This window comes from Equus caballus, chromosome 1 (genome assembly GCF_041296265.1).
Source record: "Equus caballus isolate H_3958 breed thoroughbred chromosome 1, TB-T2T, whole genome shotgun sequence".
In the NCBI taxonomy this organism is placed as follows: Eukaryota; Metazoa; Chordata; class Mammalia; order Perissodactyla; family Equidae; genus Equus; species Equus caballus.
The window spans coordinates 133026237-133040506 of NC_091684.1; the positions used below are offsets into that span (position 1 = coordinate 133026237).

General features: G+C 40.4%; 2 protein-coding genes across 5 annotated transcripts in view; one reads left to right on the forward strand and one right to left on the reverse strand.

Moving 5' to 3' along the window:
- NPTN (neuroplastin) overlaps window positions 1-1076 on the forward strand; it is a 65818-nt gene extending 64742 nt beyond the window's left edge. For all 3 annotated transcript variants that reach the window (XR_011439463.1, XR_011439458.1, XM_023654031.2), the window contains exon 9: window positions 59-1076. The gene's annotated coding sequence lies outside the window, so the exon portion shown is untranslated. The remainder of the gene's footprint in view (window positions 1-58) is intronic.
- Window positions 1070-14270, reverse strand: part of REC114 (REC114 meiotic recombination protein) — an 88898-nt gene continuing 75697 nt past the window's right edge. The window contains exons 3-6 of one of the 2 annotated variants that reach the window (XM_023654038.2): window positions 13953-14036; window positions 6897-7109; window positions 3951-4037; window positions 1070-1333 (exon numbers count right to left, since the gene is read on the reverse strand). In XM_023654038.2, coding sequence (XP_023509806.2) covers window positions 1169-1333; window positions 3951-4037; window positions 6897-7109; window positions 13953-14036 — 549 coding nt within the window. In that variant the 3' untranslated portion in view covers window positions 1070-1168. Of the gene's footprint in view, window positions 1334-3691; window positions 3864-3950; window positions 4038-6896; window positions 7110-13952; window positions 14037-14270 lie in introns of those variants that run through there. The other variant, XM_023654046.2, reaches the window with a different exon arrangement.

Below are 14270 nucleotides of genomic sequence, written 5' to 3' on the forward strand. Positions count from 1 at the left end.
GTAGTCTTAAGTGACAGTGCATATTGCCTTTTAATTTCCAAATACTCTCTCTTTACAGGTCTTTAGGTTCCTGAAACTGGTGGCAAGATGACCTGCTAAATTTTCTGCTTGGACCTCTTTGGTCCTCTCCCCTTTCAAGTGAGCACCACGCCACGAGGACTGTCTAACGCATGCCTTATTTAGCCTCTCCTGTAAGGGTGACCTGGCCAGGTACATTTTAAACAATGCTTCAGTGTAGAAGGTCTAAACTACTTTGGGCTTGATGTGCTGTGAATGTTGCTTTTTTTTTTCCTTTGTTAAAGTATTTAAATAGAAGTGTAAAGGTCCTCTGAGGATCGGATCATGCATGCACCATTTTTTACTTAATGCAGCTGTTAAATTGGCAAAGCTCTAAAATGCACTGCTGCCATCTAGTGATACATTTTTGTAAAGTACAGCAAAACCTACAGATATATACAGTATATAAATATATATATATTTATATTTTTGGGGGTGGGAGAAATCCAAAATAAAATAAATGCTTGTTTCATTTCTAAGCTGCTGATAGTCATTCCTTATTGTATGTTGTCAGATGAGGAAATTGTGTGGTCTGGTACATAAAGATGAGTAATATAAACTGAAATCTATAATTTTAAGGGCTTAACCTACGACTTTGATAAGAAGCTGGAACAGTCCACTGAATGGATATAATGAATTGCAGTATATATGTATGATTGCTTTTTAAGTGATTCTTTTGTTAACTCATGTAAATTCTTAAATCCTTTTGCACTGATGTGTCGAACCTTATTGTACATTCAATTAAGGCAAACTTTTATAATTTACCTTTTGTTTTCAATGACCTTGAAATGTTATAGCATGGTATTCTATGCAACTAGTTAGACTTGGGGTTGACACTGTATTTTTTCACATTGATTTAATGGTTGAGTGTAAACTTTCTCACCCGGCAGGGTTCTCACGCAGTGCGTACCCATAGATGCATGTACTTGTGTTTTGTGTAATTGTTGAAGTGCAATGATGTATAAAAAAGTGGATTCACCTGTTTTTAAAAATAAAACATTGATAAAAGGTGTTTGAAATAAGACTCTTTATTCTAGTATCTTTTCTAATCTTAGGAGGAAGCATTTTTTCAGTGCCTTCGCGTTCCTTAATTCTGTATGTACATAGAGTGTTAATTTCTCAACCCTGTCAGCTTCTTTAGCTCCTTTTCCACCTCTTCCACGAACGCTGGGAAGTTCTGATCCATGAGGCACAAGCGCAGAAAGGGGCCTAACTCTTCCGCACTCCACGCAGACTGTTCACAGACAAGGGGCAGCTCCTCCGACGCCAGGAGAGACTGGGGGTTCCAGAAGAGCACTTTATTAGAGATTACAGGCAAAAGCAGCAGCCTGAATAGTAACGCAAGAAAACTTTGCCTTAAGGAAAGATGAGGGTAACACACCAAAAATTAGTGTTAATTAGCTTTACAGGGTTCCTTTACATGTTTCTAAATATACACAGGAAGTGAGATAAACTTGTATTCTTAAGTATTTGAAGTATTAATGAGATGATTTGCAAGTTAAGATCCTGCTTTAATGAAGAATACTATGCTGATAGCATTTTGTGGATCGATAAGAAACCTATCGATGGATCAACTGCACTAGCTTAGTTCATCTTTCCCACCTCATAGGTGGAGGAATGGGTGTGAGCAGTTTACCACGTGGAAACTGGGTTCCAAATGTAATAAAGAGAGGTCACAAGATGACCATTCAAAGGACACAGCTCACTGATGTCTTTTTCCCATCCTGTCCATGAGGTTTGACAAATATAGAGAAGCATGTAACCATCACCACAATCGAGACACGGAAAATTTCCACCATCCCACAGAGAATTCCCTCATGCTACCTAACCTTGTCGTCAGACCATTAACCCCTGATAACCACTGACCTGTTCTCCGTACTTTACAGTCTTGCCTTATGCAGAATGTCAGATAAATGAAGTCATATGGCGTTGAGCATCTTTGCACGTGCTTATTTGCCGTCTATATGTCTTTGGTAACTTGCAGTATTTTAAAACCACTTGAATAAGTTGTCAATATTTAAATATTAGGAGAGTTGAAGTAAAAGTCTGTGCGTGGCAATTTGGAAGCTAGAGCAACACGGGATCCAAAGTCCCACGTAACACCAATGGGCACAGCTCTGCATGGCCCACCCACATTTGATTCTTTGATCCAGTCCTGTTTACTTCTCCCATTAATTCTGTTAGCTAGGTGCCTTTATACCCTTTCTATGGATGCCGTAGTTCAGTGCGTTTGTATACAATTGACATTTCTCTAGGAATCATCTCTAATAGAAATTTACTTTTCTAAATTCAGACCAGCTCTTCAGACTCTACCTAAAGGTAGAAAGAAGAAAGTGAAAGTAACATAGAGCCCTGTTCTCCAGTGAGAGCCACTCTTAACATGTCAGTATATCTCCTTACAAACTTGTTTTGTGTGTTTGGATTTACTACAAAAGTCAAATCATGCATGCTGCTTTGTAGCCTTTTAAAAACTTAAAGCTACTACGAACATCTTTCCATGTCACTAGATGGGGGTAGACATCACTTTTATTGACTGCGTTTTATCCCATCTGTGGTTAGACCACACATTAACCATTCGCCATCCTATTAGTGAACGTTTTTGCTGTTTCCAATTTTGTTACTATAAACAACACTGTGAGCACATCCTTATGTTTGTGTAGGTGAAATGGAATTATAGGTAATAAGAGAACATTAAATTTGACCTATAATGCTGGATTGCTTTGCAAAACGTTTGACCAACTTACATTCCTAGAATGACTTGTCCAGAAGGTTAGAACAAACAAGTAACACATCTCAGCTCGCCGCCTGGTGCTTTGTCTCATTTGCCCAGGGTTCTTCTATGCTCTGGAAATAAGGTAGGCCAGGGTACCCCTTTTAGAGCAACTGCTATTTCCTGAATAGGGCCCTCCGTGCCTTGCTCCGTGTTTCTTGTGGCTCTGCTCTCCTCAGCCACTCTGCTTCAGTTAACCTCTAGCCCCACTGCAGACACGGAGCTGCAAACTAGGCACCACGCAGTCTGCCCTGCTGCTGGCCAAAGAGCTTTCAAAGGTTTCTCTGTCGCGGTGGCTGAGTCATTAAAGGCAACAGGAATTCTCATCTAGTGTTTCAAGTTTTGATTCTGTGATTGTCGGTTTATTTTAAGTTAATGGTAAGCCACATGGAGAAAACACCTAGATTTTCTTTTTTATACCACTGTTGGCACAGTTTACAAGAAAATTCATCCTTGAATATTGGTGAATTCCACAGAATTTTGTGGACAGCATGAGCTGTTGGCCTGAGAGCCTGCTGTCGCGTGTGGCAGGGAATGCAGCGAGTGGGACACCGTCCTCACGGGGCCCCCAGCAAGCAGCCATCAGGTGACCCTGAGTGGGAATGAATAGGTTTGGCGGGAGTCTGTTAAGAGCAAACCTCGAGGGGCGGGGTGTCTGAGCGCAGCCTGTGGTAGCAGCCAACCCTCCCGCGTCTCTGTGGAGCCTTGGCTGAGATTTCAGCGCTGAGAACTCGCCTCGACAGAAACGTCATGGATCTGACTCCAAATTCATACTGGTATTTGTCTTAGGATAGTTCCCAAATTTCACTTCCAAAATTAAATTGAAATTCCCTTTATTCCTCTTTTTGGGAAAGTGATGATTAAATTCTTTATCTCACACATTTAAAGACTAACACCACAGACCACTCTTCTTTTATTTCCTTAGGAGAACAGTTCTTAAGTAGGTGCCTTTGTGTCTAATCTCTCAACAGGAGGAGATGAACTTGGTCTCGCTCTGTCTTTACCGTCTTCTTCAGTGACACTGTAGGTTATTATTCTAGAGTAAGGGAGTGGACAGAGGGATACAGAGTCTTCAGGAACACTTTTTCGTGACAAGAAAACTGAATACAGAACTAGGCTCTACCTGAGCTAAGCAGGCCACTGAGGTCCTTCCTCCTGGAACGCTTGTGCCGCCTGGTCCACACTGCTGCTGCTCCGAGATCGGGTGTGACTGCAAAGAAACCACTTGTAGTTAGGAGACGGGCTGAACATAATCAGAAACACTGCAGACCGTTACAGAGTGGAAACATGCATTCCTGTCCAAAGAAAGAGAAGAGCGTCAGTAAAGGTGAAGTCGGCGTCAGTGTAGTCTCTCCTGGTTTAAGCTGGGCTGTCCCTTGATTTACCACAGTCGAGGGTCACATAGAGTTGGATCTGAGGCTCCTGCCCTGACCTGGTGTTCCTCAGTGTCTCACAGGCTGTTAGCGCTCCCTCCTGTCCAACACCACAGTGTACTTCTGTCCTCAGAGGCCCACCCACAGGACCCAGGACCCAGGACCATGGGCTGGGACTGGAGAGCAGTGGACATTGTCCAGCTTCTGATATTCATGATCCGTCACCTTCTAAAAATTATTACTCGAGTAATATATGCAGAAAAGCATGTACTGCAGGAAAGCAAAGCAGGGGGAAAACCCCCTATAATTGCAAGATAACCATGTCTGGGTTTTTTTAAAGATTTCATTAGGGGCTGGCCCCGTGGCCAAGTGGTTAAGCTCACATGCTCCACTTGGGCGGCCCAGGGTTTTGCCAGTTCGGATCCTGGGCGCGGATGTGGGACTGTTCCTTAGGCCATGCTGAGGCGGTGTCCCCCATGCCACAACTAGAAGGACCCACAACTAAAATATACAGCTATATTCTGGGGGGATTTGGGGAGAAAAAGCAGGGAAAAAAAAAAGATTGGCAACAGGTGTTAGCTCAGGTGCCAATCTTTAAGAAAAAAAGATTTTATTTTTTATATTTTTAATTTTTCCTTCTTCTCCCCAAAGCCCCCTAGTATGTAGTTGTATATTTTTTTTAGTTGTGGGTCCTTCTAGTTGTGGCATGTAGGATGCCCCCTCAGCATGGCTTGATGAGCGGTGCCATGTCCGCGCCCAGGATCCGAACCAGCGAAACCCTGGGCTGCTGAAGTGCAGCAGGCGAACTTAACCACTCGGCCACGGGGCTGGCCCCAGATAACCATGTTTTTAATAAAACGTTTAAAAATCTCATCGTAGACATTCTGAGGGAATGAATTCTTCTGTTAGTATAATTCCTAGATATCTTCACTTAACACTTGTGCCCACTACATACTAGTGGTGACAACTGGGGTGATAAAGGGAAGGGAGCCACAAAGAACAAAGTAGAGGTCTGGCCCTCAAGAACCCACAGCCCACTGAGAACCTAGCAAGTAAAACAATGATTAGAATGCACCCTAGGAAGTGCTGGACTGGAGGTAAGTGTACTGTCAGGCTCAGAGTGGAGGCAGTGACTGGGGTCGGCGGTGCTAAGCATGAAGTGTAGGCATGCTCCATAGTCCGTTCTGCTTCAGAGGAATCTGTACGGGGAGGGGCTGTTGTCAGGCAGAACACGGGAATTTCTCCAGGCAAATACAATGACCGAGGGGGAGAAGGAGGCCTGGAGGGCTACCTAAAAGCACAGGGATTTACTGCTTTACCTCTGCATTCAGGCTGCTGACACGGTGCTTTGGTTGAAGTACATGAAGAAAATCTGGCTTCACAGAGATATGTAGATGGAAAAGGCAGGAGTATTTTAAAATAGCCTTAGATATTCTTCGATATGACACCAAAACTCAAGTGATCGTTTCACAAAGATTAGTTGCAACAGAATCTGAAGTCATAGCAGTGAACTTGTTATACTCTGTTATATGAAAATCCATTGGTCTATTTTGTACTTTGAATGGATCTTTCATCCATGCGTGATTTTGTAGCATCACGTGGTGGTCATTTGGAAAATACTGGTTCACTGGACTATACAGATCTTCCAAATGTTGAAACTTTTTTTTTGGTGAGGAAGATTGGCCCTGAGCTAACGTCTGTGCCAGTTTTCCTCTACTTTATGTGGCACACCACCACAGCGTGGCCTGATGAGCGGTGCTGGGTCTGCACCCAGGATCTGAACCTGCAAACCTCAGGCTGCCAAAGTGGAGTGTGCCAACTTAACCACTGTGCCACCATGCCAGGCCCCAAATGTTGAAACATTCTGTCGTGTAATTATAAAAAAAAATCATGTTCATTAATAGTGCCATCAGAAAAGTCTTCTGGGTTAGGAAGCTGTGAAGCTCAAGTGACAGGTGCAAGTTTTCCAAGATTCTAGTTTTTACCCTAAAAGCTTATTTCATCATTGTTGACAGATACTATCCGTTGTTTTCCTGAAATGACAGGCTCACTTCATCTGAGAAAATGTCCCCCAGATGCCCGAATCAGAATAACCATAGTTAGTCTGTCATTCTTTCAAGTAACAACAGTGTTCCGTGAAGACAGCAGCACGCTCAGCTCCGCGTGCAGTCCCGGGGCTCTCCCTTGAGACAGTCATCATGCTTCAGAGGGCAGGGCTGTGGTGTTCTTACTGCGAGTGACTGGGGAAGAATGTGATGACTACTGGTATGGCTTGATGCCAAGGCCTTGATTCGTGCTAAGGTGACAGAAGCTTTGCTCATGATACTTTTGTCCCATTAACACAAGTATCCACCCAGTGCAAGGGGCAAGTAATGCCTTAATACTATTTCAAAAATAATGTTGACTTTGTAGACCCCTGGAAAGGTAGGTCTCAAGGAAGTGTCCAGGGACGACACTTTGAGAACCACTGTTCGATAGTGACATGCAGAATACAGCCGGGACTCCTGGCTAAGCTGACTTCTGGGATTATAGACAGCTACAGTGAGGATCAACCTTCAACTTAGATAAGACGTTCAACATCAGATATCTATTAACCTACAAACCTGACAGGCTCAACAAATTCCACTGTGATTTTGGCCCCGACAGAGCACAGAACTGTCAGGTTTCTGGTACCACCAACACCCTCGCCTACTTACTCCATGAGGCAGTGGGACGCTCTGCGCACAGCCCACCCTTTGGCTTTCACCTGGCCTCAGTGGGGCAGGACTCAGCCGGAGGTCCTGGCGGATTCCGTCGGGCACCTGGACAGTGAGGTACTGGGCCAGGGTCTGCACACAGCTGCAACAGTGTTCCAGCGCCTGCTCCTTTGACCCTCCGCTAAACTGTACCCGGAACATGCGACTCTTGTTCTGTTTGACAAATCAAAAGTTACCCTCAGTGACCCTTGCCATCACTTCATATTTCTTTACTGTGGGGTCTTCTAGCGAGTGTTTCCCTTTGCTTGGAGAGGAAGGGGTGTGGGTGCGGGAGCAGTTACCCTAGATGGTTGATGTCGGTATAAAAAAGCCAATAGCTTTCTTCCCCGTTTTGGGAGCTGTTCCTCATACTAAACTTAGCTCCTTCAGAGAACTGACCTCACCAAAAATGGAAAAGCCCATATCATAAAGGCCAGGAAGGTCACTTTACTGACCACAGTAAAAGATCAATGATTGTCTTACTTTGGAATAAAGATTTTACAGCTCCTAATTCCTTAGGTGGAAAATCAGTGAAGATGATACAGCATAGTCCTGGCTCAACAAAATTTTTCTAAACCTAAGTATATAAAAGAGCAAACCAGGTACATGCCACATTAAACAAGCCAGTGAATTTGAAAAACAGGACTGGGAACAGGCACAGGCCGATGCTAGGAGCTAATGTATCTCACATTAATAATCGGTAAAGCCCTTTATCCTTGGAGAGGCCAGATTACCATACACATGACCCACACAAACCACATGTTGCCTCTAGTTTGCTGTACAAGTTACATCCCTTTGCAAATCAGCAAATGTGGGAGAGAGACAATTAAAATTTTAACAATTTGGCCACCACATCAAAATTACTTGATTGTAAGTTTAAAAATAGAGCTAAATTATAATAAACAATAAAGCAGAAGTAGTTTCCTCTTTTCCTAGTCTAATATTCTGCCTAGTTTAGAGGAGTCGGCTTACACAAAAGCTGCCCCAAACAGGTGGTATGTATTGTGTACCTTTGTTCAATTTCTTCTGTACAGAAATTCAGATTCTAACTTAACACAGTGACAGTACTTTTCACTCAGTAAATACATAAATCACACTAACTGGAAAATGTTTCTAACCACAGTTAACAAAATCTTTTAAGTTCCTATAAGCAAAGATTCCTTGATTTTCCTGTTCACAAATTACACCATTTAAATTCTTAGATAAAACCATCCAGCAGAGCCACATCTTTAGGTTACAGAAAGCTCCTGATGTGGCTTAAGCAATGGTCAGGTACCATGTCTGAAGAACAGACACTGCCAGACCTTCACTGCCACTGCTGGGTTCTCCTCATTTTTTAACTCATTTAATTTTTTCCCCAAGTTTAACAGTAATCCATTATTATCACCCCTTCTAACAATGAAAAAATACGAAAAAAATATTCTAATATATTCATATACATTAGAACATATACACAAACTAGTACATAAATGTATACATTAAGGTTATGTATCATATATATAATATACATAGGTTATATATATACTACTTAGATATTTTTTGAACTATACTACTGTTTTGTAACCTAATTTTTTATTTAGCAATAAGTATAAAAACAACAGTATACTTCATTATTTTGATAGCTGAAGAGTATTCCTTTATTTACCCGGCCCCCTACTGACATAAATTTAAGTTATTTCCAGTTTTCCCTATGATAAACCACAAAGCTCTGATAAACACTCTTATACATACATCTTTGTACATAAAGACCTAAAAGCAGACTTGCCCGGCCAAAGGGTGTATGTATCTTCGTGCCTAATACCAAACCGCCCTGGGCACGACGGTGCCAGCGTGCTCCCGTGGAGTCTATCCGTCCGTTTCCCTGCGCCTCCAACCCTGGAGATTCTTACTCTTTTTGATTTTTCTTAACCTACTAGGTTAACACCGATTTTTATTTTAGAATTTCATTTCTTCGACTACAAGTGAGGGTGAACATTTTTCTTACGCTTATTGGTCACGTGTGTTTTTCTTCCGTGTACTGCTTATTCATTTCCTTAGTCATTTTTCTGTTGGATGAATAATCCCCAAATCAAGAGTCACTGAAAGCTAACTCTCCCTGAGGAAGGGAACAGAACTGATTAAGAGAACTACACAATCAGTTTTTAGTAATTCAATGAATCTTTTTTTGTGAAATTGGGCTGATTTCTTGTTTACAATTAATTAGCTGTTTCCAGCTTATCCTAGTTTAGACTGTATCTGAAGACATCTACATGAATTTTATATTTATGTAGCTATATATTAGCTATTTTCATGATGATTCTGTGATTATCTAACCTTCAGAAGCAATCACATTAAAAAATTTACCTCGTAGCTACAAGAAAAGCTATATGCAGAAACAGACAACTATTAAGTGTAAAAAGGGCAAAAGTCTCAGATCGGTTGTACAAGTCTAGAGGTAACTTTATGTGAATGTCCATAAGAAGGAGTTTGGATAGGCAGGGTTTCTTTGGAATGTGGTTCCAAGAAATGACAGGGCAGGCTGTATGTCTGAGAGCCCAGCTGAAGTCCTGCTCCAAGTTCGCTTCTGTGAAATTCCCAGATGGAATTTGAGCTTATCATCTGAAGCCAGAAACAGCACTCAATGCATGTGGACCCAAGATGAAACCAAGGCACACCAGGAAAAGTCTGCAAGTGAGCTACGTCTCCATCCCACGTGCGCAACGTCACAGGGTACCACAATGGAGAACCTGACACCAGGTGAACAAAAGGACTCCTAGGTTGAAAATCTTGATGAGACTTATTTTTAAGCCATAATTAAAAGTCAGAAAGAGTTCCTGGCTGTGAAATGAAAAGTTTTCAAGTATATGCTAACAGTCCTCAACTGCCCCAAATTGTACAGTCTCCAGTTTCTATAATCTAAGGAGATTAGCTCAAAATTATTATGTTTTAAGCCACGGCTTACATGTTAAATTGTTCCCACCCTATTTCAAAACACATAATTTCAAGTTATTACAACTAACAGAAAATTCCCTGTTACACAGACTCCTTGAGGGAACAAAAGTGAAAGATAAGGGCTTCTCTCTTTACACTTATCTTCATGTTCTCATAAGAAAATCAGGCTTCAACCTTCAGGAGACACTGGGTCCAGTAAACTCTGACTCACAGGCGTGAATGGCATCTCCACACAGAGATTCTTAAACTGGGGTCTCTATAGCTGACATTACGTGGTATCAGACAACAAGGAGACATCAGGGGCCTCACAAACCCGCCGGCTTTTCCTGCTGGCTTCAGATTCATCACTGAGATCTGTAAGAAGTTTCCCATCACCACTAGCACCCCAACTGAAACAGTTTCCCCACCACTAGCAGTGAGTTCCTCTACTGTAGAAAAGGGGAGGAGGAGTAAGTACAGAAAAAGGACTTGCCCAGAGAAGGGACTTTAGCATTTTCTTTAATTCTTTGCTATGAAACCAAGAAGCGATACTCAAAGCCCAGGCCAGACAAAATGATGGGAAACTTGAGTGAGTTACTGGGGTGAGAAGGAAAGAGGAGAGTAGGTTAGGTTTGTTTACTCTTTCACAAAGAAGTCCCTTCCCACAAGGGGAGACCAATGGAATTCTCATAGGGAATTATATGTCTACTGTCAGCCTATCAGCCAGGACCATTTTGATCAGAATTACTGAAAAAAAGGAAGCCCACCTTACAAGTAGGCAGAATTTATACAATCTACTTATTTCAGCCAGAGAGAAGAGAAATATAATCCTTCTTACCACGGAATTTAAGTTATACTAAATTGCTGTTAAAGGACTAAAAATTTTATTTCAAAATAGTTCTTGCATTTGTCAATTTAAATCATGGTATTTCTTATGTAATACCTGGTTAACTAAAAGTTATCCAAGGCAAGAAAAGCACTAAACATACCTTTTGCCAGAAAGGCAAAAAGAAGTCTGTTGGTTCAATATTAATACATCAAGTCAACAGATCAAAGGAGAAAAAAACCATGATCTTGATAGGTGTCAAAAAGCTTTTGATAGAATGTAATATGTAATCCTGATAAAAGTACTAGTAAGTAAACTATAACTGAAAGAATATCTCCTTACATGGTAAAGAATATCCAGTCAACAGCCAGAGATGCTCTTAACATCTAAACATGACTTCCCATCAAGTCAGCAAGATGTCAAGGACGACACAATCATTACATAATCACAGTGGTCTGGAAGGTCCAGATAACTCAGTCAGGTGAGAAAAGTAATAAGAATAAACTACTGGAAATAAATAAAATTATCATTGCAGATTATAAAATTACTTTCCTAGAAATTAAAAAATTATCAGAATTAATAAAAGTTTAGTACAAAAGCTAAATTTAAATTAGTTCAGAAAAAAATCCAATAATAAGCAGCTACAAATATCTTTGGGATAAAAGAATACCATTCATAATAACAACAGGCAAAAGGTTCCTAATCTTAGACATTTAAAAAAATCAATATATAATATATATACATAAATATATATAAAATTATATAACTACACAAATTACATAAATTCATATTTCTATATAACATGTAATATACACATGTATATAACATGTAATCTCTATATAGTGTCTAAATACTTGAAGAGGAAAATTAGGCAAAAGCAGTAGGCAGGTGATTCACAGAAAAAATACAGATGGCTAACAAACACACAAAAATGTTCATTTTCATTTAGTTATCAAAGAAATGCAAATGAAAGGAAGATGCTCATTTTGCCTATCAAATTGGAACTAGTTTTTAAATTTAAATTATATCACCCTATTGAAGAGGATTTGGATGAATGAACATTCTGACACATTGCTAGTCAGCAGAAGCAGGAACAACTTATTTGGAGGGCAAATTCACAGAATAAATGTTCATACTTCTAGGACTTCTATCTCAAGAGCCCTGTAAATAAATCCTTATGAAAATCAAAACATTTTTATAATAGTGAAAAATTGGGCATCATGGTACATCCAAACAATAAAATGCTATGTAGCTATGAAGAATCATCTTTTCCAAGATTAACTGATGAATTGGTATAACATTCCTGATAGAATATTACACGGCAAGAGAGCAAGATAGAAAGCGCTCTGTACACTACGATCCCAAACTGATGAATCACCTGTATGGAGACACTGATTGTTGCCAGGAGCCAAAGCACACCAGGGGCTGGAAAAGCTAAACACTCATCTTGCTGATCTCTGCAGACTGGATGGCCATGTTACACTGTTCTGGCCCATGAGACATAAGCACACATCTTCTAGGGGTTGTGGGAGGTGGACAGACTTATGGGAAAGTTTATGCTTTCCTTACAAAAGGGACAGATGAAGCTGATTTCCTTGAATGGAAATATAACAGAGCTCCTGCAGCCATTCTGCAACTGTGAGTGAGAGGCCAAGGGAAGCGCAAAGGTGGTGACCTTGACACTGTTGAGTTTCTGAGTCAATGCTAGCAATTGCCTGTTTCTGGATTTCTTATTTAGTGAAGAAAATAAACTCCTATTTTGGGGGGCCATTAAAGCTGGATTTTCTGTCATAGGCACCTGAATACAATCCTAACTGATATATATAATGCCTAATAAAAACTTCAAATTGTTAATAATAATTATTTTTGAGTGGTCAAATTACGGTTGATTGTAATTTTTTTCCTTGTAGTTAGTTAACATTTTTAACAATATATAAGCAGAAAAAAATAAAACTCAAATATCAGGCACATGGCATGGTGTAATTTTAAAAAGATATATATATACTCAAACAGCATGACTTAATCCTGGGCTGGGAGTCAGAAGACCAATGGGTGGCCCAATTCTCTGATAGCTAGCTATAACCCTGGCTTTTAGCTTAAGCTGAATTCAGGTTCCCTATGAGTAAAATGAAAACAGAGGTTCTTGAATTTTTTGAGTACATGTTCCAGACCCCTTTGGCTGTCTGGTGAAGTCAGCAGACTCCTCCTCAGAACAATGTTTTAATCACAGAAAATACATAAGATTACAAAGGGAACCAGTTATTCTGAAATCGTTTATTATAATATTAAAGTGCTAATTTGTGAACTAATAATATATATGCCTCCTTATTAACATACTCAATAAAAAGATCTAGCAGCAGGACAAATAACACCATAATTCTGAGGTAGTGATGAGCATAAACGACATTTGAGAGACTGGGAACAAATGTACTGTGACGAGAAAGTATCTGTGACTCCTCTTGGTGAAAGGTCTAATACTACTGTCATCTGCTGCTTACAGTCATAATTGAAGGGAACAATAATTGAAGGAAATGATAAACTGATAAATCAATCGGAGACCAGTGGGAATCCATGCAAGTTCACAGACCCCTTGAATTCTTGGAGGGCTCTTTGGAGGGTCTGTGGACCCCAGGTTAAGATCCCTCTATTAGATGCTCTTGAAGACCTCTTCCAGCTCTGAGTCTATGAGCCCATTGAAAATTAGGCTCATTTACCTAAATTTCAATATTATCTACTCAGTGAATGTTAATAGATTGATTTTTTTATAGTTATTTCTGAAAGAAAATAATTTAGGTGATTAGTCTCCATGTTTCTTTGATGAGGATCATTCTTTACATTTAATACAGCTAGAAAGAAAATAAAAGGAAATTTTTTAATATTAAAGAGGGAAAAACTGAAAAGACATATTCAGTGAAGCATTTGAAAACACACACCTTTTTAACATCTAAAAGCAAGACAAACAATGATGTACTCCACCTCCTCCCAATTTGTGCTTAGAGGATAAAGAACAGTTGCGCAGCCCCATCACATAGGTATTGACAGATCAATCAAAGGCCTGGCTCTTCAGCAACGTCCTCTTACGAGCTAGGCTCTTGCCTCCTACAGTCCTTGTTTCAGTTCTGCTCATAATGCAAACCTTTCTTAAACATGTGTATTCTTCCCAGTATCATTTCACCTGCTGAGAGAAGCTCCTGCACCCTCCACCACCACCCCATACACACACACAACATGAGGAGGGTATGGTCACTTGCTTAAAAACAGTAGGCCACACGGCATCTTGCCTTTATTGTTGTTCCAAACAACAGACAATCCATGCGTCTTACGATCTTCAACCAGTTCTTGCTACCAATGAGTGAAAACCCTTCCTGAAACAAAACAATTAAGCGAAATTAAAAACAGAAGCAAAAAAGGGACATGAAGAATAGCTTTGGTGCACCTGCTTCCTATTAGAAAGTTGTATATTTATTCATTCTGTAACTTGAGCACAGCAGAAATGACTCCCTATCACCAACTGCCAAGGATGACCCTTCTAATAAGTTCCGTGTCCTAGTGCTCTTCCTGCACGACCCAACATTAATAGTTTCAGCTTTTGTTCCTTT